This window comes from Ostrea edulis, chromosome 10 (assembly GCF_947568905.1).
Source record: "Ostrea edulis chromosome 10, xbOstEdul1.1, whole genome shotgun sequence".
Classification (NCBI taxonomy): domain Eukaryota; kingdom Metazoa; phylum Mollusca; class Bivalvia; order Ostreida; family Ostreidae; genus Ostrea; species Ostrea edulis.
In genome coordinates, this window is record NC_079173.1 from 24,009,141 (window position 1) to 24,032,716 (window position 23,576).

At 34.4% G+C, this 23,576-nt stretch overlaps 2 protein-coding genes across 3 annotated transcripts in view; one reads left to right on the forward strand and one right to left on the reverse strand.

The window, feature by feature from the left end:
• The first annotated feature begins 2,006 nt into the window (after nt 1–2,006).
• The window catches only part of LOC125665591 (calcitonin gene-related peptide type 1 receptor-like), an 86,609-nt gene continuing 65,039 nt past the window's right edge, over nt 2,007–23,576 (forward strand). For both annotated transcript variants that reach the window (XM_048898303.2, XM_056152326.1), the window contains exon 1: nt 2,007–2,153. The gene's annotated coding sequence lies outside the window, so the exon portion shown is untranslated. The remainder of the gene's footprint in view (nt 2,154–23,576) is intronic.
• On the reverse strand, nt 2,617–2,976 carry LOC125665302 (basic salivary proline-rich protein 4-like). The gene has a single exon (XM_056150896.1). The coding sequence runs from the start codon at nt 2,974–2,976 to the stop codon at nt 2,617–2,619; it is 360 nt and encodes a 119-aa protein (XP_056006871.1).

A 23,576-nucleotide genomic window follows, 5' to 3' on the forward strand; every position in this document is an offset into this window, starting at 1 on the left:
ATTTGGTTGACCACATCAGTTCTTAAAACCCTTATCGTGGATTATTCTGGTGTTCATGTTTCCATGGTGATTGATAAGATCATTTTCATTTACATCTCTTTCTTCGAGAAAAAAAAAAGAGGGCATGATTGCCATACATATTACAATGAACCCTCTGAAAGTTTTCAATATCGAAGACCGGATCTACAGGCGGGTGTCTCCCTCTTGGATGGATACTAGTACATGTACGTTGAACAAAAATGTTCATTTTTGCCAGTTTGTGGTGTTCACCTCTAACTCTTTTAGGGGGGAAGTTACAAACTTGAGTTGCATCCATCAAAATTCAACCTTCAATGCTTGGTAGATTCCTTCAATTACGCGGCAGGATTTGACCTCGCGGCAGTATTTGACCTCGTGGTGACGCGTCCCTGACTGTTTGGCGTGTGTATAAATGCACCTCAGGGAATCTGTTATTATTCTTCTAATCTGTACGCAGGATCTCAAATGCAGATCTCTTTCATCTAGTTTGATAGAAGAAAATGACTTTAAACCCAATAGATATATGTTAAGATATGAATTATTTATGCTTTGAATGGTTATTTTTTGTCTATTGTGCGAATGATAGGAAACAGTGTACAGACAAATTTAATAACATTCGTTACTATTCCTTATGATGAATTGTCTACATGCACACGGTGTCTTATCATTTGCATAATAGATGTCTTAACATTTTGATTAAATGCTCATATTTCAGCTGGTTTAGACCAGTCAATACAGCTTTTGGTCGGTTCTATAACGCGACAAGCTGCGTCTGCGTAGCGTTAAGCTACATGTATATACGCTGTACAAGCAATATTGTTTTTTTTTTATGTTGAATTGATTGATTCAATGTATATTGTTTAAAGTTCCTTCCAATAATTTTTCACTCATATGGAGACGTCACCAATGCCGGTGAAGGGTTGCAAAATTTAGGCTTATCATCGGAACTTACGGCCTTTACGCAGGGATGGATCATTACCGTGCCACACCTGCTATGACATTTTGATCACTAAAGACTACTAAATGACAGAACCATGTGAAAAAGAGATTATTGCAAAATAAAAGTTCAAGTGCAATAAAATTAACGTGCTGTATATACAACGCAAAAGCGAAGTTTGGTCGTTCTTCAGTTTTATATTTGTACGCATGTGATCTTAATTCGAGCCATTTGAATGCATTTGAATGTTAGACAAACCTATGAATAACAATTGCATCCGAAACATCCTGGACATTGGTATTAGTATTTGGAATACAATAGTACAGGCATTACAGCAAAAACAAAATCGCTGGATATTTGACAGGAAGACATGTTTCTTTTCAATGACTGTTTCCTATTTTAGAATGAATATGGAGATCGCAGAGAGCTGAATCTATATATTCCGTTCATTACAGACACTTTCGCAGGACTATTCTGATATCATTTGCGAGAATCGTATCTATGATTGTATATAATTTGACAATCGTTTTCCCACACTGTACTCCATTATTATTTTATGTAGAACCAAAATTGGTGTACGGACAACGTCAGCAAATTAATGACAGAGAAACACTGTTGTGGACAACTAGTTATTACTCATGATAATTAAATAATTATCATTCAACCTTACCTTTTACAAGATCAGAGAAAAATATCTTTTGGGTTGTTATTTCTCAACATCTCAGTAGAGATGCTTTCTGTGAATGTTTTTAAGTTCAATCTCTTATTTAGCAGCTTTCATGTTACCGGTAACATAAAATGACATATATTAGAGCAACATAAATAGCAACCCCAGCAGCAACAACCACAAAAGTGAACATTTTAAAACTTCTGTAATATTCTTTTTATACCTACGATCCACTCTAAATTACTTTATAATATGACACACAATATGTTTTATTACTAGTGTTATTTGTTACGTACTGATTCTGTGTAAACTGCAGATAACACATGAGACACGCTCTGCTCTCCTATAACAATGTGTCTTTGAACACATGGGGTCGATATTTAACACTAGATACAGTTGCGCTAAAGCTCGGTATATCCTTACTTGTACTGAACAAGAAAATCCCATTCTGATGCAGCAGGCGTGGTAGGACAACCACGACGAGACAATAATACAATTGAAGAGATTTTGCGACAGTAATTTTCTGGATCGGTAAGTAATGCTTGTGTTTAAATTGTCAGTCTTTAACGATTGTTAGTTTTTACTGTACCTTTTTAATAAAACTTCTTCTTTTTTTTTAATTTTTATTATTTTCTAAATCAAAACTTTACTAACCTACTTCTGTTTCTCTGTAAAAATAATTCAGACTAAAATGCCATATACAAATAGGTCGGAAATTAACTTAAATGTACTACTACTTTTTAAAGAAGTGTTTTAGATAGAAATTAGAGTTAACGTCTTCTGAATTGTACATAAAACAAACCATGATAATTCAAATTCAACAAATGGACATATTTTTAAATATAAAGCATGATATATATTCGTGGTTTGTTTGTTTTTTTGCCTAAGTACAACGATTTAAAAATTATTAGATTCACTTGTTGTTTTTTCAAACAGTGGAAAGAGATATTTTAAAAGGATATAAAGATAAACGCTCACGTATCACATCTAAACATCATTTTACCATCAAATTGGGGATTTTTTCTTTTTGTTTTCTTCCTTGGGATGGTGGTGGTTGCTTCCCTTGGGATGGTGGTGGCTGGTTCCCTTGGGATGGTGGTAGCTGGTTCCCTTGGGATGGTGATGGCTTGTTCCCTTGGGATGGGTGGTTGGTTCCCTTGGGATGGGTGGTGTTTGGTTCCCTTGGAATGGGTGGTGTTTGGTTCCCTTGGAATGGGTGGTGTTTGGTTCCCTTGGAATGGGTGGCTGGTTCCCTTGGGATGGTGGTGGTTGCTTCTCTTGGGATGGGTGGTGGCTGATTCCATTGGGATGGGTGGTAGTTGGTTCCCTTGGGATGGGTGGTGACTGGCTCCATTGGGATGGATGGTGGTGATGGGTGGTGGTTGGTTCCCTTGGGATGGGTGGTAGTTGGTTCCCTTGAGATGGGTGGTGTTTGGTTGGTCGGTTTATGTCCTATTCGAGAATACTTTTATTCGTATAGGGAGCAAACATATAGTTTTCCGTACCACATTACGCAATTTAAAAGGGGACATTTTTGGGAAGAATGGATACATGATTGTATTGATTAAGTTTGTAACGCATGACATTGCTCGCGCCCTTTATCTTTCTATATTTGTCTCCATACACTAAACCGGGTACACATTTACTACTTATACAGATATTGTGTTACTTTTGCTCGAACAAAACATTTAAGAATATATGAAACAAAATGCGCACTGAACAAATCATATAATCATAGCAATCTTGATTCTTGAAGAAAGAAAAAAGGATTATCATTGTCATTATTTCTAATGAAGCACTAATTAATGCATACGTATAATCTATGACAAGAATTTAGCAAAATGTATACAAAGAGAAAGTACGGTTCAAAATAAAACATGCACCAGTCTGGTGTATATAGTATGTAATAATACACTCATACATGTCTTCCGCATTGCCTAATTCGAGAGCCATCTAAATTGTTTTAGATTTGGCGAGACCGACGGTTTATCTTGTATCAGAATGATACGACTGTCATGAACATGTTTTTCATTAGCATTTTATAATTAAGGTCAAACTTAAGAATTTAGTTATGCTATTGAAATAATATCAACCACTCGCTCAGGAAAGGTGATAAAAAGGTATTTAATGTTCAAACAGTACAGAATATCGTATCATAAAGACATCGTAAAAGTTAAATGTATTAACGCTAAATTTGCACATCTGTAAATTATACTGCTTCTGAATTTTTAATCCTGAATATGACCTCATAAACACCGAGGAATTGATCAACTGCCGACGACAGGTGTTTTAACGCTGAGCATTACATTGAAAATCTTGTGAATTACTCCACTTTAGAAAATAGAAGAAAAAAATCAGAACTTCAGGTAACAAAAAGCCATTCTTTTTTCTCTCGATAGACATCCTCTGTGATCTTTGAGTCTTTTCATTGCCTGACAATCCGGATTACAGTACTTGAAGAAGATAAAAATGTAAAACTCAGACCTGAATCAAAAGTGTTTGTAGAGTAAATGTTGAAACATTGCTTTCAACAGACTCTATAGAGAGTCAACAGTTAATCGAACTAAGGTCAATTTATTGTTACATTTGCTGCAAGTTTCCAACTGATTTTATTCCCTGTGGTTAATATATCTAATCAAAGCCGAAAATATTTCCTGTATGAATACATTAAAGTGCTTCGATCGGGCAATTCCATTAGGTTTAAGTAATTATCAAATTGACCGGAAAAGCAATTTCTTCAACAGTTTTTTTTTAAAGTTAAGTCGTTGTGGTTGCATTACAGCAAAATGATAAACATATCAAATTATGTTACGTTTAGATTTATTATATATTTAACTATCTGTTAATATAACTACATCAACACCATAGAAAAGGGACACCAAATTTCCAGATTATGAAGTAAATATTACTAAATCCTCATTTGTAGTCATTTTTATGACATACTCATCATGGTATTACGAACTTAAAACCCATAATATTTATCTTACAATGCACTAAGATGAAGACATCATCCTCAAAATAACGTTCCAGTTTTAAACACATTTATTTTCCCAGTCCATGGGATGAATTGATGCGAGTCACCATACCTATACTGAAACTGTTCTTATTTGATTTAACGTTTAATTTTACACAGGGTATTCAATGGCATTGTACATGTATAATATAAATATATAAGAATATACTATATATACATCATATACATGCAACACACAGCTACGAAACTAAAAACATGTACATGAAAACTGTTTAAACAAATGTCTTCAGTATATGGCTTTAAAATTAACTAGAGATTTGGACTGTCTTATTTCAGCCAATAAACTGTTCTACAGTCTCGGACCAATGGTTCCGAAACTTCTGTCACTGAAAATTTTACGCCTGTTAAATGAAACAATGCAGCAACTCTCAGAAGATTGAGCGGAGCGTAACTTTTGATTTGGTACCTGTTTTGTTAAAAGTTTTGTTAAATACAATGGCGCTTCACTCACATGACAATTATACATGAAAGTCAATAATTTAAATAATATCCTAAGTGTGATAGGTAACCAATGCAGATCAATGAGAGCATCCCTGTAGAGCTGTCACATTTCTTTACATATTTTAGTCTGTGCTATGCCGTATAAAATCACATTGCAATAGTCCAAATGAGAAATTACTAAGATAAAACCAACACTATAGAATCTTCTATATCTTCTTCATTTTTGAATATTTTATTAAATATATGTCATCGACATTTACGGCAAACTAAGAATTCAACTTTGACAAAATAGTTACTGACAAATAAGTTGATGTTACATGGATACCAACAGTCTCATTTAAAGTTAGCATTTCACAAATGCTATGGTTGTAATGATTTCATTTGTAAACATAACCTGTATGACGTGTTTCATACTAATTGTTAAACAAATCTTTGCATACTGATTTTGAATACGCATTACTCCGTTTACCTCAAAAAGATGTGGGGTTCATGGTAAATGTGACCTGTCGACAAGGGATGCTTACGCCTCCTTGGCTCTTAATCCCATCTCTGTACTCTCAATTTCTTCTTCTTTACAGAGCTCGTTATGTTTACGGCGGTTGTGACCGGTCAACAGGGGATGCTTACTTCTCCTACCTACCTGATCCTACCTCTGGTATGTCCAGGTGTCTGTGTTTATCCTACTCTTCTTCTTTACGTATTCTTTATTGGAGTTATGAGATTTATCACTGTTCGTAACCTTCACCTTTTCCTTTTTCGTAATTATTTTGACCGGATTTTGGATTAAATTTTATACCATGTTGCTGGTAATTTAAAGCCCCAATGATTTGGTTTCAAACCGCAATGCTACATTTCCATTGTGTCAAGGTGAAATGTTAAAATAACGAACAGTGGTCAATCTCATAACTCCTATAAGCAATACAAAATAGACAATTGGGCAAACACGGACCCCTGGACACACCAGAGGTGAGATCAGATACTTAGGAGGAGTAAACATACCTTGTCGACCGGTCACACCCACCGTGAGTCCTCTATCTTGCTCGATAAAACTTTGCTATCCCTTCTTCGTCGTTAAAAATACATGGCTACTTGCATATTCAATCTAACAATATTATGATTGCATAGAACAGCAGGTATTGCCTATGTAAGCACTGCACTCTCCATACAATGTTCACATACAAATAAAGTAGTATTTCGTGACATGATAAGATGACATGTAAATATAGAATACATAGAATATGGCATTACACGATTAAAGTGTCTGATAATAATATTGGAATTAATGTTTTGAATTTATATAGTAATTACATGTACCAAATGTTATGAATGACTGAGCAAAATAGTTCAGATTTCAATTGGTACCGTATAAGTTTTACATAACGAACAGTGATCAATCTCATAACTCTTACAAACAATACAAAATAGATAGTTGGACAAACACGGACACCTGGACATACCAGAGGTGGGATCAGGTGCCTAGGAGGAGTGAGCATCCCCTATCGACCGGTCACACCCGCTGTGAGCCCTATATCCTGTTCAGGTTAACGGAGTTATCCGCAGTCAAAATCAGTCTGCCAAGAACGGTTTAACAATTGGTATGGAACACGTCAGACAGCATTTGACCCAATGATAGGTTGTATTGACGAACTAGATCGTTATAACGACCATATAATTTGCAAAATGCTGACTTCAATAGAGACTGTTTAAACCCCTGTACCATCAACGTTTTTGTCAGTAGCTTACCTCGATTTAAAAACTTATTATACGCAGAACAAGTTCTTGCATATCGAATGAGTTGAGATATATAAACACCATATGCAGGTGATAATGGAATATTGTTACATAAATATGGAAAGTGGACGATGGAGAAGCTGAAATTACCCCGTTTGTCATACAGTTGAGTTGTCAGTTTGCCGTTAATGTCTACTTTCAATAAAATATCTAAGTATGAAGCAGAAGTGGACGACTCTGTGGTGTCCTTTATTTCGAACTCACATGGATATATCAAATCGACATATGAATGAAAGTTATTATCAAAGAAATATCAAAAATCCCACACAAGAGATACCTTCTTTGTGGTTACAAGTGAAGATAGCGAACAGTGATCAATCTCATAATCACGTAAAGAATACAAATTTGAAAGAAGAACAATCATATACCCTTGGACATACCATAGGTACGATTAGGTGCCCAGGCGAAGTAATCATCCACAACCACCTTGAACCCTATATCTTGACCAGGTAAACGTTATAGGATAAACCACAGTTGATCATATTCTGAAGAAGCTCTTGCGTATTGAATCAGTAGACACATAAACACCATATGCAGGTGATAATCGAATATTGTTACATAAATATGGCAAGTTGAAGATAGAGAAGCTGAAGTCATCCCATTTATCATAACGTTAAATTGGTAGATTGATTCAACATCTACGCTCAATAAAACGCTCAATAAAACACCCAAATAGGAAGTATATATGGAATACTTTTCGGCGTTATTTCGAGTTTATTGGGATATATTGATGTTATAAAATTTAGAAATTCATTTCAAAATTAAGGATTATCACCCTTACGCATAGCTCTTATCCTTAGATAAATTTGACTCCACCTTTTTGGCACACCGTTTTCCCCTAAAAATAGCTCTTGAACTTCATTGTTATTTCGGATATCAGACATTTCGGTTGAGCATCACTGAAGAGACATTATTTGTCGAAATGCGCATCTCGTGTATAAAAATTGGTACCGTATAAGTTTTACATTATGACCCCTGGGTCGAGGCCTCTGCTGGTGGACTGTTAGTCCCCGAGGGTCTCTACAGCCCAGTAGCTAAGTACTTCGTTACTAGCTTGAAAATACGGATGTATATTTAATTGCTGTTATAAAATTTAGAAATTCATTTCAAAATTAAGGATTATCTCCCTCACACATAGCTCTTATCCTTAGAAGAATTTGACTCCACTTTTTTGGCACCCTGTTTTCCCCTAAAATAGCTCTAAAACTTCATAGTTATTTCGGATTTCAAACATTTCGGTTGAGCATCACTGAAGAGACATTATTTGTCGACATGCGCATCTGGTGCATCAAAATTGGTACCGTATAAGTTTTACACCAAACACACGAATGGAAATGAACATTGTTAATAGATAAAATGTCGTCGATACATCGAAATGTTGAGTTTAAAGCCATAGCAAGATATTTTTCTCTTGTGTAGAATCTTTTGAAGAGTAAAATTGTAATAATTATATGTTCTATTCCTGATTGCTAAAAAATTCCACCCAGTATTGATCTAGTTGAATTTATCCTTAAGTCTCTTATTATTTGCTCACCTTCAAGTTGAAGGTCGTCAATTAACTTGGGATGTCTTTGAGAGCACAATTATCCCAAACAATATTAGAATACCCAAGAATAGGACGTACAGAAGCAAAGTAAATTTTAATCAACGAATTCCTCTTTAGGGTATGCTTTAGCATTTATAGAACATTTAATCAGTTACATAATGTACATGCTTTGGCGTGAATATCATGTGCGTTTTCTAATTACCATACTGTTGAGATTTCATTTCCAAATGACTACGAGTTTCAGAATTGTAGATAATTGATCTATCTACACCATATTTTACTATGAGTTGACAAATATGTTTTCATGAAATCTAAATTACCTCCGTTACTAAGATTGAATTCTACTGTTTATGACCTTGACAAGTGATTAGATTTTCCAAAATCAACAGGTAAAGAGTTAGCAAAATTAAGAATGTCATAATTACATTTTAAATAAATATAAACATCTAGTTTGCCAATACAACCTATCATTGGGTCAAATGCTGTCTGACGTGTTTCATACCGATTGTTAGGCCGTTCTTGGTACACTGATTTTGACTACGGATAACTCAGTTTACCTGATCAAGATAGAGGGCTCACGACGGGTGTGACCGGTCGACAGGGGATGCTTACTCCCCCTAGACACATGATACCACCTCTGATGTGTCCAGGGGTCCGTGTTTGCCCAACTATCTTTTTTGTATTGCTTATAGGAGTTATGAGATTGATCACTGTTCGTTATCTTCACTTTTTATTCAATAAATCGTTATCTATCATCTGATAAAATAGTGTGTATTATTTGCATTTGAAATTTTGTGCTTGGTTATCAGGAAAATTCAGTTGATGAAATTAATTCAAATATATCATTGCTATCACCATCCGTTACAAATTACACAACATGAAATCTAATAAACCACCAGCTGTCTAGTTACCTAAATAACTCCTTCATATTTTTACTAAGAATGGCAGCTGACTGAGAAAAGATAAATGAAGAGGAGTAGAAGACACAATTTTCTTTAAATTGGAAATCTTCATTTGTTCCCAACAGGGACACAAATTAGGTTTCTTCATCTACTGAGCGCTGTGAGATCTTCCCTTTAATAGTCCTTATACTATCTTATTAAATTTTATCAATGTGTTATTATCATCAATATCCACCAAATAACGTCAACATACGGCAATATTCTGCTGATGTTTGCTACCGATGTTTGCTGTTTTGCACTTAGATCAGTATATGATATGGAAATTCAATATCGAAGCTTTCCCTATTCCACATATATCATTTGGCCAAATGTATGAGTAACACACAAACTGCGATACAAGAAGCACGAAATCATCCTGAAAAATAATCTCCTTAGTTACTGACACTAGATGTACTCTAGATATTCTGTTAAAATGTTCTATTTAATTGATTACAATTTGTGACAAAACAATTAAGACAAAAAGATCTCCATAAAATACAAGAATGCTTTCGTATCCGGGAAATTACTGATACTTAATATACGTCTTTATGCCTACCAATTTAACCCATTTTCGTGAACAGTATTAAAAATAGTTTTGATCAGTGAATCTTTAGTTTGGTGTATAGAGAACGAGAGATGTAGTTAATTGACAAATATCGACATAAAAGTTTTTCTGTGCAGAATTTATATCTATTGCTACTTTGAATGCCGAAGTGGGACATTCAGTGGGGAAGACGATCAAAAGTATGAAATGCAGCTTCTGTTTTAAGATTTTGAATGTGGAAATAAAAAGTGCTATCGAAAGATATCTCTTAAAATCTCTTGCTTATGTCTTGTAGCAAAATATTAATCTTTTGATATTTAAATATTTCGTTACCGTTAAATAACTTGTATCTAATTGATTGAATCCCTTGGAAATGTTAATATTGCGGGTATTTAATCCATTTCCATTCGGTATATAAAATGCATCATGATTTGAATCAAGATTTTTTTTCGGATGAATTCTCAAGAAAACCAAAATACGGCCTATGCTGTTGCAAAACAATTGTTTATAAAATCAGATATTATCAGTTATTATCTTTTGAATCTACCAAGCGTCCAAAAAATTTAGCCATATCTTTATTATCGCATAGAGTTTATTGTTAACTTAACCGTCTTCACTTAGATGTTGGCTTTCGTTTCGTTATCGTAATATTGATGATTTGAGTGCTAACGATTTATCTTACATACCTAATTTGTGTTAGATGAAGTTCGAATAGACAAAACATGAATTAGTAAACTTCAAGTGAAAGTGGAATACGCCAGAAGTTTCATAAAGCGACCTTTTTCTAGGAGTGTTTTCAGAGGGCGAGAATCATTATAACGATCTAAGTTGCCAATACCACCTATCGACAGGGGAGATTTACTCCTCCTAGGCACCTGATCCTACCTCTGGTGTGTCCAGGGGTCCGTGTTTGCCCAATTCTCTATTTTGTATTATAGAGATTATGAGATTTATCACTGTTCGTTATCTTCACCTTTCCTTACAAGGGATGTCAGAGATTATGCAGTAATAAAAATAAATAAATGAAATAAAATTATATAAGATTATATGATATGTAATGAAAATAAAAACAAAACATTTATAGAATAAGATGGTCGACGCTGAAGCTCTATTTGACTGGAGAAATTTTCTCACAATTTGTCAAAATCATAAATGTTTCTACAATGATATCTCTCAACGATTGATACGGCTTATCGTGCCTAAGAATATTTGCCTAAACACGAGAGTACTAGTATTTGAAATTTTCCCTGTCTGTCAGTTTGGATTTGGCGTCATATTTACCCACTCCCTCCCATCATCCTTACAGAACGTATCCATTTGAAGTAGACTGAAATTTTGGTTACAAATTAACTGTTTCCAAAATCAAACAACACGTTTAAAACTTTCAAAGTTAAATTGCTTTTCATATCTAATGACTCGTGTTCTAAAAACTATCTGTTCCAGTAATAATCGCCAACCTGTGCCTAATTTAAGCACATAATATAAAGCTGGTACACCATATTTTCATCAACTGTAATGCATAATTTATTCAGCGGAGTTCATTTGCAAAAGAGTAGGGTATGCAAATTTGTAAAGTTCTTAATTATATGGGAAACATATTTACTACAATGAAATTAAACACGAATATAAATATGGCCCTGGGTCTGCTGTGTACAAGCTGTTGATAACAACTCGTATCAGAAAACAAATGGAAATACGAGATTATGGCCTCTGATCTGTGGAAGAAACCAGACCACAGACCTATGTCTATTTTGTAATGATGTGGTGATGTTTACCTATTTTGTGATCTCAAGATACATGTAGAAACCACCAATGATCGAGACACAATCCTCTATTTTAAATCACGATAATAATTATATTAAATTCTGGTTGCAATCATAATTCCATTAGTTGAGAGGCATTTATCAAAACAATCTATCTCGTAGAAAATGACCAGCTGCTTTTTCGTACCATGTAAAACTTATACGGTACCAATTTTGATGCACCAGATGCGCATGTCGACAAATAATGTATCTTCAGTGATGCTCAACCGAAATGTTTGAAATCCGAAATAACAATGAAGTTTAAGAGCTATTATAGCCAAAAACAGCGTGCCCAAAAAGTGGAGACAAATTCGTCTAAGGATAAGAGCTATCTGTGAGGGAGATAATCCTTAATTTTGAAATGAATTTCTAAATTTTATAACAGCAATTAAATATACATCCGTATTTTCAAGCTAGTAACGAAGTACTTAGCTACTGGGCTGTAGAGACCCTCGGGGACTAACAGTCCACCAGCAGAGGCCTCGACCCAGGGGTCATAATGTAAAACTTATACGGTACCAATTTTGATGCATATAACTGCCATACTATGCTTTACAGAAATTTGCTTTGACAGTATTGCTTTCTTGTTGGCATAAATGACATCTCTGTTTTTATTAATAGAAGGAATGAAGCTAAACTCCTTAACCATATCATAGCGTTTTGGGATAGCTTAGAGCAGATTTCGATATTTATAAACCAGTCTGCGCATGGGTTCTGGGATTTTGCATTTCGTAAACCAGTCTACGTAATCTACCCCAATCAAGTTTTTAACGTGTAATATTTTATCCATCCACAGTTAGAAGACAGAGTGTGTTTGACCTACTCTTAATTTTGTAAATCTTTATAGGAATTATGAAATTGATCACCCTTGGCTATCTTCACATTTGCATGAGCAACCCATGGGGTATTGTCGCTCGCTGCGAGTGTGGCCTGTCGGCAGAGATGTTTGTTCCTCGTTGCACATGAACCCGCCTCTGGTATACCCAGGGGTATGTGTTTGCGAAACTCTCTAAACCTTTTAAGAGTTATGAGATCACTGTTCGTTATCTTCATCTTTCATTAAATTTAAGGCATGGATTTCTGAGATTTGAAATGGGATGAGTTTAATTGTATTAGGGTTTATAAAGCTAACAAATATGACAGTGGAAAGAGAATGTCCATCATGATATAAAAACGCAAACTGTTATTTTTTATATCAGTACGGCTGGATGTTGTTTAATATTTGTGATCTAGATATCCATGTAATTTAACCTGAAAATTAATTATGATAAGATACTCAAAAGTTCATATTTTCATAAACTATGATCATGGTTTAGTCAGGATAACCCTTAGATACCATCTGTCAATGCTAGTAATATTTCAAATCGGCACGTTTCTAAATGACATCAAACTAGTAGCTTAGCAAAACCTACTTTGATATCGATGTGAAATTTTCCTATATGTGATAAAATAATTGAGATTCAATCACGAGATTAGTGGACGTGAAACTGCTGACAGTAAGTCAATCATTTTAATAAAATGATAGCTGTTGGGGGTTTTCCTATAGATATATTGTTATCATTGAAATTATGAGTGAATGCCTTATATTTCCCATACAAAAATCAATATGCACCATGTATATCCGTCAAACATTTCATTACGTTCATAGCAATCTTTTATTTTAAGAAATAAAGTGTATGTATCCCAAAGTCAACTTTTTTTTATTAGAGACATTTACATCTGATCGTATACTATAGTCCTATCTTTCTTATTAATTAGACATACATAAGGTATAATCACGGTGTTATCCTCTTTGAAGTACGGAGATCGAGATTTTAATTCATTACTTTGTCAAGTGAAGATAACGAAGAGATGAATCTTACAAATCCTATAAATAATGAAAATTGAGAGCAGGGCAAACACAGACTGCAGGAAACACCAGTGGTGGGATCAGCCTAGGAGATGTAATCATCCCTTGTTGACCGGTCACACCCGCCGTGATCCCTATATCTTAATCATGTAAATTGAAGTGCCCCGTAGTCAAAATCGGTATAGAAGAACGGCTTAGCAATTGGTATGAAATACGTCAAACAGCATTAGACATAACGACAGTTTCGGTAATTGTTAAAATTGGAAAACTATAAACTGAACTAAATTTTCCGATTCCTTAATCTGTGCACCACCTGAACCACAGCTATCATACGCAGTTTCCAACAAACATTGAGAATATTGACGAAACCTTCCACGGAATACTGCCGATGTATTTCCTAGAACGTATGGTTCGTTAGCGCAGTGGGTGCTTCTTATACATGTAGCACGTCATACATCGTTTTACTGATTTTGTTTTGTATTCTGTTTGAATTGCATGAAATATAAAACTTCATTCAGTTAAATAGGTTTGCCAATCCTTTATTGCAATTCAGCGTGGTATTTCGGTATTATGATGTCAGGCTAATGTTGTTGCACATAATACATTGAAAAAATGTTTTTGTTACAGAAAAATAATGCTGTAATGTATAAATATTTAAAAACAAAAAGTTTTGATTTGCATCATTCGTTCTTATTTCACATTTCATCTGTCTTTGGATTTTGAAATATTTGTGGAGAGAGGACAAAAGAGCATGATGCATCATAAACTGTATCTTGCGTGTGTTTTATTGAATATTTTGATATATGTAACATGCAAGCATTCCTATTTAAAGGAGAGGCAGCATTTTCTATCTGATTTATAATGACAGTCTCTCCAAAGTCGATTATTTCAGGAAGGAAATGATGGCTTAAAGGCTGGAATCTTTACTTTTCGTCCATAAATTTGCACTTGTATTTGTGCTATGGTTTGCGAGATTAACTTGTACGTATAATATTCTGTCTTAATTTTCGGGGATTGTTTGGCTTCATTAATCTTGGATGACCATATAAAGATGCAATTCATTGAGGTTTTCGCCATGAAGAATTGATATTTATTGACATTCTACGTTTACGGGACTAACGTTCGTGCAGCATTATACTAACGTGGTCGTTCATCCATTACCGTCTGTTACCAAACATCTGTCAGATAACGTCCAGTATTCTTCCCGGGAAATTGCTGTTATTGATAAGCGAAATACTTTTCCATGATTCCCCCTACTAACTCTTTTTCGTAAAAAGAAAGAAAGTAGCAAATGTGCTAGGGTCTGGTGTTTAGAGAGCAAACGATTTAGTTAATTGTGCATATCGTTACTAATTTTTTAATTCAAATCATGAAGGTTTCTTCTTAACGGATGATACGTCTTGTCAAGCTTAAGAATATTTCCCTCTACACAAGCTTAATTTGAAAATCCCCTTACCCGTCTGTTTCAGTTTGGCGTCATATATTACATTACATCATCCCTACATATTCATTTTATTTTCAAGTTGTAGCAAGAAGTAAAAGATAAATAGAATCTAACAGAATAACTGTTTTTGAAAAGAAACAACATTCTGAAACTTTCAACTTACATAATGTCAAATGCTGTCTGAAGTGTTTCATATCTATTGTGAAGCCGTTCTTGACGCATTGATTTTGACTACGGATAACTCCGTTTACCTGATCAAGATATAGGTCTCACGGTGGGTGTGACCGGCCAACAGGGGATGCTTGTTCCTCCTAGGCACCTGATCCCACCCCTGGTATATCCAGGGGTTCGTGTTGCACAACTCTATATTGTATTGTTTATAGGAGTTTTCAGATTGATCATTGTTCACTATATTCGTCTTTCGCGACCTCCCGGTTTCGAAGCGAACACTCTACCACTAAAAAAGCTAAAGCGACCGATCACGTGAACTAAAATCCCAATAGAGGTGGATAAGGCCCGAATTAATGTTTGTCCTACTCATTTTTATTTCGGTGCGTTATCAGACATGGACTCGAATGATCAATCTCTGATGTTTATAGTTTTATCTGACTTTTTATCGTTTCCTGTTATGCTTTTTTTCATTTGTATTCATATTATTATATTTACAATGCCTTTGATGTCTCTATGTTTTATAATGATAACCATTTCCTAATTGTGATCAATATGTATAAGGATTTTGATCAATATAGTGCCCTACTTAAACGTGTGGGAATTCGACAGAAATTACAGTACAATGTAAATATGTAAACTGCAATACTTCTTACCAGCATACCTTTCATCAAGTTCAAGCTTTTGCATTTTCAAAATCGAAATTTTTGTCTTTCTATGGATCATTCTAGTCCCCAAACATGAAACGTGTACAAATAAAAATTATAAAAATAGCAATGATCTGGCGCTCTAGTTCTTAAATTTTTTCATTTGATATTCTAAGCAAAGAATTCTAAGCCAATATTCCAATATCACCTGCATATCGTTTGTAAGTATCTCAAATGATTTGATACGCAAGAGATTGTTCTGCGTATAATCAGTTTTTAAATCGAGGTAGGCTACTGTCAAACAAGTTGATGGGGCAGGGGTTTGAACAGTATTGTTTAACGTCAGCATTTCGCAACTTCTATGGTCGTTTTAACGATCTTCTATTTTGCCAATACAACTTATCAATGGATCAAATGCGGTCTGACCTGTTTCATACCGATTATTAGACCGTTCTTGGGACACTGATTTTGACTACCGATAACTCAATTTACCTGATCAAGATCTAGAGCTCACGGCGGGTGTGACATATCGATAAGGATTCTCACTTCTCCTAGGCAACTGATCCCACCTCTGGTATATCTAGGGGTCCGAGTTTTCATAAGTCTAGTTTTTATTGCTTTTAGGAGTTATGACATTGATCACTGTTCGTTATCTTAAACGTAAACTTAGTTCTAGAATAATTTATAAAACGTCTTTAAATAAGGATATGTATTTTATGTTTAAACTTTTTTAAAACCAAATTTATTGAAAGAAACAGTAAATAATCTAACATATTGGTTATAAAACTGTATATGATTTGTTCTATATTAGTGTGCTGCTGGATATTCTAAATACCCTGAATAACCAGTCATTGTAACTATTTAGGGAGGAAATCCTCACTATGAATTGTTTGGATTTCTTTACATCGTGGTATGATGAATAATGTGTAATGATGTAACTGTATCATAATACATTTATATGTCAATGTTTTCCCACTCTCATTATTCTCTGACACTTGCGCAATCGATGTCGCTAACAATGTACATCTATATATACACGTATTGATATCAGCCTATCAAAGTGCTTTTTATATCGATGCTTCCCACTCTCATTTTCTTTGTACTTACGCAATCGATCTGGCTAACAATGGACACCAAAATATACACTTGATCAGAAGGTAAAGGACATGCCATTTTCAAATGAACATGCTTTATTTTTATATTCTATGAACCACCAATTATAATTGAATTCCAGACATCTGAATTGCATATAGACATTTACACAACTGAAATATGATGCAATTTGGATGAAAATAAAGTTTTCGAAGTACAATCTAAGAGATATATAGTATGGAAGCCCATTTAGGACCTATCAAAAAATTTTTTTTTTAATTTGAAATAACGAATTCAAGAATTCGTTAGTACATTCCATTTGTTATTAAAAAATTTAAATCCGTTACAATGGATTAGACTTTGTTATAATGAATTTGTTGAATTTCTTATATCAAATTTGTTTTAACGAATTAAATTTGAAAACACGAATTTTAGAACTTGTTGTATCAAACTGTCAAATTTGATATAACGATTTCTGAAACTGTTATCAAATTAGTATAAATTTCCTGATAACGATTTGCAGATTTAATGAGAATAGATTAAATAACTTGAAATTGTAGATTTTTCAATTCATTAAATCTGATTTTAATTCGTTAAAAGGAATGTTAATACATTTTGTTAAAACGAGTAATTGATAAAATGTAGTTGGAATAAGATGTCGCAAGATCAGGCACCTACTCTTACCTCTGGTATATGCAGGGGTTCATGTTTGCCTAACTCTTAATTTTGTATTCCTTATATGATTTATGAGGTTGATCACTGTTCGTTACTTTCACCTTTTCATCAGTGTATTTTGGAAAAATTTGTTGTACGAATTAGGTAATTTGATATAACGAATTTCAGAATTCATTTTTTCAAATTTAATTTGTTATTTCAAATCTTGAAATATATTACTACGAAGTTTATAAATTTGTTTTAACGAATTTAATCCGTAATAACGAATTTTATAGTTTGAAATAACGAATTAAAATCGAAGTAACGAAATCTGAAATTCATTATTTCAAATTAGAAATATGTTTTTGATAGTTCCTAAATGGGCTTCCGTAAATTCGTTATCACGAATCATACGCTAATTTAATCTCAACGATTTTATAAACCATTAAATCAAATATAACAATTTGATGTGCCCATTTTTAAAATTCATGTTTTCAAATTCAATTCGTTAAGCACATTTTGAGTTTTTATAACAAATTCATATTAGCAAATTTAACCCGTTAAAATGAAATTGAAATTTTGAAATAACAAATTAGATTTGTAATAACAATTCTGAAATTTTCCTGTGTGTTTTACTGGGAAATTTAAACAAAATATATTATTTCAGTACTCGTAAATAGACTGTTTCTTATTAACAAACATCAAGGCGTATCTAATATACATGTGTTAATTCAATATCAAAATTTCATCATATCCGGGGTTTCAACAGTCTCGATTGAAGTCAGCATTTCGCAAATTCTATGGTCGTTATAACGATCTAGTTCGTCAATACAACCTATCATTGGGTCAAATGCTGTCTGACGTGTTTCATACCGATTGTTAGGTCGTTTTTGGCACACTGATTTTGACTACCGATAACTCTGTTCACCCGATCAAGATATAGGGCTCACGGCGGGTGTGACCGGTCGACAGGGGATGCTTACTCCTCCTAGGCACCTGATCCCACCTCTGGTGTGTCCAGGGGTCCGTACAGGGGATGCTTACTCCTCCTAGGCACCTGATCCCACCTCTGGTGTGTCCAGGGGTCCGTGTTTGCCAAACTATCTATTTTGTATTGCTTGTAGGAGTTATGAGATTAATCACTGTTCGTTATCTTCACCTTTCGTCAGTACAAAATAGTGATATGAATTCACACAGGTATACGAAGATTTAGGAACAATGTAATTCGTTTAACTGTCCGATGTCCAGTTTTTATTTTTAAAGAATTAAGTTCTCTTCAAATGCACCATCTGAAAACTTAAACATATCTAACAGTGTTCAATATCTACGAGAATAAAGAATACAAATTTCAGAGTAGGGCAAAATCGGACTCCTGAACACCGGAAGTGGGATCAGGTGCCTAGGTCAGGTAAACGGATTACTCTGATCGAAATCAGTGTGTACAGAACTGTTTAACAATTGGTATGAGATATGTCGGACAGCATTCCACCTAATGGCAAATTACATTTGCAAATTAGACCAATAGAATAAACATAAAGTGATTGAATAAGCTTTGTAGTACTTGGAATAATCCTAACTATGTTATTTACAAAAAGCATTTATGAAGTGATTCATAGACCATTTGTATCTAACGATTTTAGAAAGAGGGTTAACTCGGTATAGAAAAAAGAGAAGCCATCTTAATCCTCATCTTACCGCAGTACCATGATTACATGCACACATCTTCAAAATCGTTATCTTATTTTGAATTTGGCAAACGTTATGAATATCAAATTCAGTTACAATCTCTTAACCTGATTGTGATTTGCGAAATATTACTATGCATTACTCCTGATCAAGACAGAGGGCTCACTCCGGGAACAACCTGTCCATTTGCACCTGATTCCACCTCTGGTGCTTTCAGAATCTATTTACCCTATTGTCGATTTTGTATTATGTACAGGAATTATTAGATTGTTCACTCTCCTTTTCTATCTTTGATTATCCTTTAAATACTGGTCTAGCTTTCTCGTAAACAAAACTTTTTTAAAAAATGAATTTAAGCCTGAGATTTCACTCAAAGTTTTACTGCTCAAATAGAAGAAAACTCAAACTCAGGTTTGAACTTATTTTTCAGAAACCCAGGTTTGTTAGTGTTCAAAGCGACATTACTTTCTTGCATGTTTCGTTTGTTTGGGAGTTGGGGGGGGGGTTGGGTGTTGTTTTATGTTTCTTTGTTGTTTTACCTTTGGGGATTTTTGTCCTCTCAAATAGGTTAACATAGTTAAGAATAGAGATTATCGTTAATAGATAGTTTTCAAAATATGTTTCCACTCCCTCTGATTAATAAAGTATGTGAAACAGAGAATGAAAATTGCCTGGAAATATATAATCAAATATACTTCGCAGAAGTCACAATCATCGAAATAATGAGATTTCTTTACAATTTCCTTCAGGGACGCACATTAGCTTACTTTTTCTACCTAAAACTTATGAAATCTCCATCCACACAATTGGATCCCAGAATTTGATTACATATGTAGTTCATCGCACTTTATTATTGCAATGCTCACGAGATAACTTCACCAGAGGTGAAGGCGATTTCAATCTGTATTTAATACTTATTCATAAATGGCTAAACAGCAATATCTTATAGCAATGTATTCAGCACTTTATTGTCATGTGTCAAGTGAAAGCTTAGAATCGATGAAAAGTGAAGATATTGAACAGTGATCAATCCCATACCTCTTATAACGAATACAAAATAAAGAGTTGGCCAAATTCGGACCCCAGAGGTGGGATCAGGTGCCTAGGAAGAGTGAGCATCCCCTGTCAACCGGTTGCATCCGCCTTGAGCCCTATGTCTTGATCAAGCAAATAGAGTTATCCGTAGTCAAAATCAGTGTGCCAAGATAACTTGTAAAATGTTGCATCAAAACCATCCTGACATGCGATTCCTCTCATCATTTACTCTAGGTAGGTCTGTTAGGATTTGTACGTGATGTACACAACCTTGCTAAATTCTCTGAAACTTATTATATCTGATTATTGTTTTACATGATCTTGAGAGATTCCTTCTCAAAGTATTCTTTAAAATACTAATATGAGTTCCTTTGATAATTGAAGTCCATTTGAACAAACATTGTAAAGTACAGAGATGAAGGTTTGTTTTTTTTTGTGTTTTTTTTTTTTTATAAATCTTGAATTTGAAGACTGAGACAGACAAATCGAAGGTGTTCACGGCTTTTCGTCATTGCCCCCATGGAGTACATAATATTCTATATCGAGAATGCCATGAAACACATTTTACAATTCGTTTGTGCTTGCCTTGAAAATATTGATGTTATTTTCAGTATAAGGTGTCAAAAACTATTATATATTTATCTAAAGAAATTTCATACACATGTATATTGTTTTCATCCACAGCAATCAGTCTTACACACATTTATCTCGTACGAATGATGCATTTTTAAAGAGAGCATCATAATTGGATGCATTTTTTAGAATCTTCATTTAGGTCCATAAGATCCAAATATTTGTCAAATGGTTTGAATTCTATTTTTTTTATTTTATTGAAACTCCTATTGTTTATGGATTAAGATTTTTGTTTGACTGTTGCGCTTGGCTCTGTACATATATTGTAAGATTTTTGTTGGAATGTTGTGTTTTGCCTTTGTACATGTACATGTATTGTCAGCTTTTCGATACCGGTATTGCTTTTTATTGTCCGGGTGAATAACGAAGTGATTTTTTGTTTTTATATTCAACCCCAAATAATCACTTGTTATAGAATGTAAAACAAACAAGGAAATTCCACATTGTTTTAGTTGCTGCATCTTTTAACTGTGTGATCAACTTTATTTTGAACAAGGGATTTCCTAAAATCAAAATTGTTTCAGTTGCTGCTGTTGACAAAAAAATTTCAGTTACGTGATTAAGTTCATTTCTTAGCACCTATATGTCCTACAATAATAGAACTTGTATGAATAATGTTTGTGAGGATTACAAAATGAAATTATCAGTGATCAATCTCATAATGCCTATAAAGACTACAAAGTTAAGAGTTCTGCAAACACGGGCCCCTGGACACACCATAGGTGGGATCTAGGTGTCTAGAGGAAGTAATCACCCCCTGTAGAACGGTCACAACCGCCGTGAACACCATATCTTAATCATTTAAACGGAGTAATCCGTAGTCAAATCAGTATGGTAAGGAGGTCATAACAATACGCAATTTCCGAGTTGTCCAATATTTATTTCCCTTTGTTGAACTCTTACGCACAGTGAGGAGCCAAATATTTTCATATTCACGCGGTGGGTACAAATGATTATTTCCTGCGTTCATATATTTACTACAGGATGATTACTAGACATCTTGCAACCACCCGAACTACAGGGAAACACAAATTTAGAAAGTTTCTGTGTTTAGTAACCCAGAAGTGATAAAAGAACTAGATATGTTACATGAGGAATATGTTTTGGTTCCAGCTGACAAAGATTGTAACAACATTGTCTTTGTTTGTATGGCTCATTATTACATTTGTATTTTAAACGAACTTGGCATTACTTCCACTTTTGGTATCATACTTATACTCCAACTGCCCTTTCAAAAAACGAAATTCTTCAAAACCATGCTTCAGTTTTAGACACATTTAATATCCCAGTTAATGGGTCGGATAAATATGAGTTACAGTGCCTATACTGGATTCCTAAACTTCACTAAAACCCTTACAAACAAACCTACATTGCTGGATCCAGTAAATGATCTACCAAGCCCCTATCTTTGCTATATAAAAAAACAGCTGTGAAGGAGAACCTTCAAACTTACTGTGCGACTACATATGCCAGAATTGGTGTAAATTAAATGTGGATTCTACAAAATTCTAAAGAAATTTTAGTAAACTTGAAATCGCAAACCTTTTTTCAAATCAACATTAAAACGTATGAATTTTCAACACTTTACATGGCCATTCCTCACGATTAATTAAAGACTAGACTTTTTAGCATCATAGACAGTTGGTTCCTCAACAAAAATGGAAAACGCAAATATTCCAAATATTCCTATTTATTGATCCGTCATCCAAAAATTACTTTATTAAACGCCTGATTCCACGATCAAGTACTTGAAGTTAAAATAAAGAATATGCTGTAGTTCCTCATTGACAGTATCTTCGTGAGCTTTGGTGATCAGGTCTTCCAACAGTCTGTTGGAATCCCCATGGGCACGAATTCTGCTCATGGGTTACGTGACTTGTTTTTATATTCCTATAAAGCAGAATGTATTCAAAAACTTCTACTCGAGAAGACAAAATGTCTTGTTGTGGCCTTTAATTCGACATTCCGATATATCGACGACGTATCATCTATTAACAATAATAATTTTCATTTATATGTCGATTCGATATATCCCTGTGAACTCGAAATAAAGGACACCACAGAGTCGTCCACTTTTACTTCATACTTAGATATTTTATTGAAAGTAGATATCAACATTAAAATAACAACTCCTCAACTTTATGACAAACGGGATGATTTCAGCTTTTCCATCATCAACTTCCCATATTTATGTAGCAATATTCCATTATCACCTGCATATGGTTATTATATATCCTAACTGATTCGATACGCAATAGCTTGTTCTGCTTATGGTCAGGTTTGGAATCGAAGCAGGCTACTGAGAAACAGGTTGATGGTGCACGGGTTCCAACAGTCTCGTTTGAAGTCAGCATTTCGCAAATTATATGGTCGTTATAACAATTTAGTTAGTCAACATAACCTATCATTGGTCAACTGTTGTATGACTTCTTTCATACCGGTTGTTAGGCCGTTCTTGACACACTGATTTTGACTACGGATAACTCCGTTTACCTGATCAAGATATAGGGCTCACGGCGGGTGTAACCGGTCGACAAGGGATGTTTACTCCCCCTAGGCACCTGATTTCACCTCTGGTATATCCAGGGGTCCGTGTTTGTCCAACTCTCTATTTTGTATTGCTTATAGGAGTTCTGAGATTGATCAC

Excerpts from the sequence above, each read along its gene's own strand:
- LOC125665302 (XM_056150896.1), bottom strand. The coding sequence starts at position 2,976 with ATGGAGCCAGTCACCACCCATCCCAAGGGAACCAACTACCACCCATCC.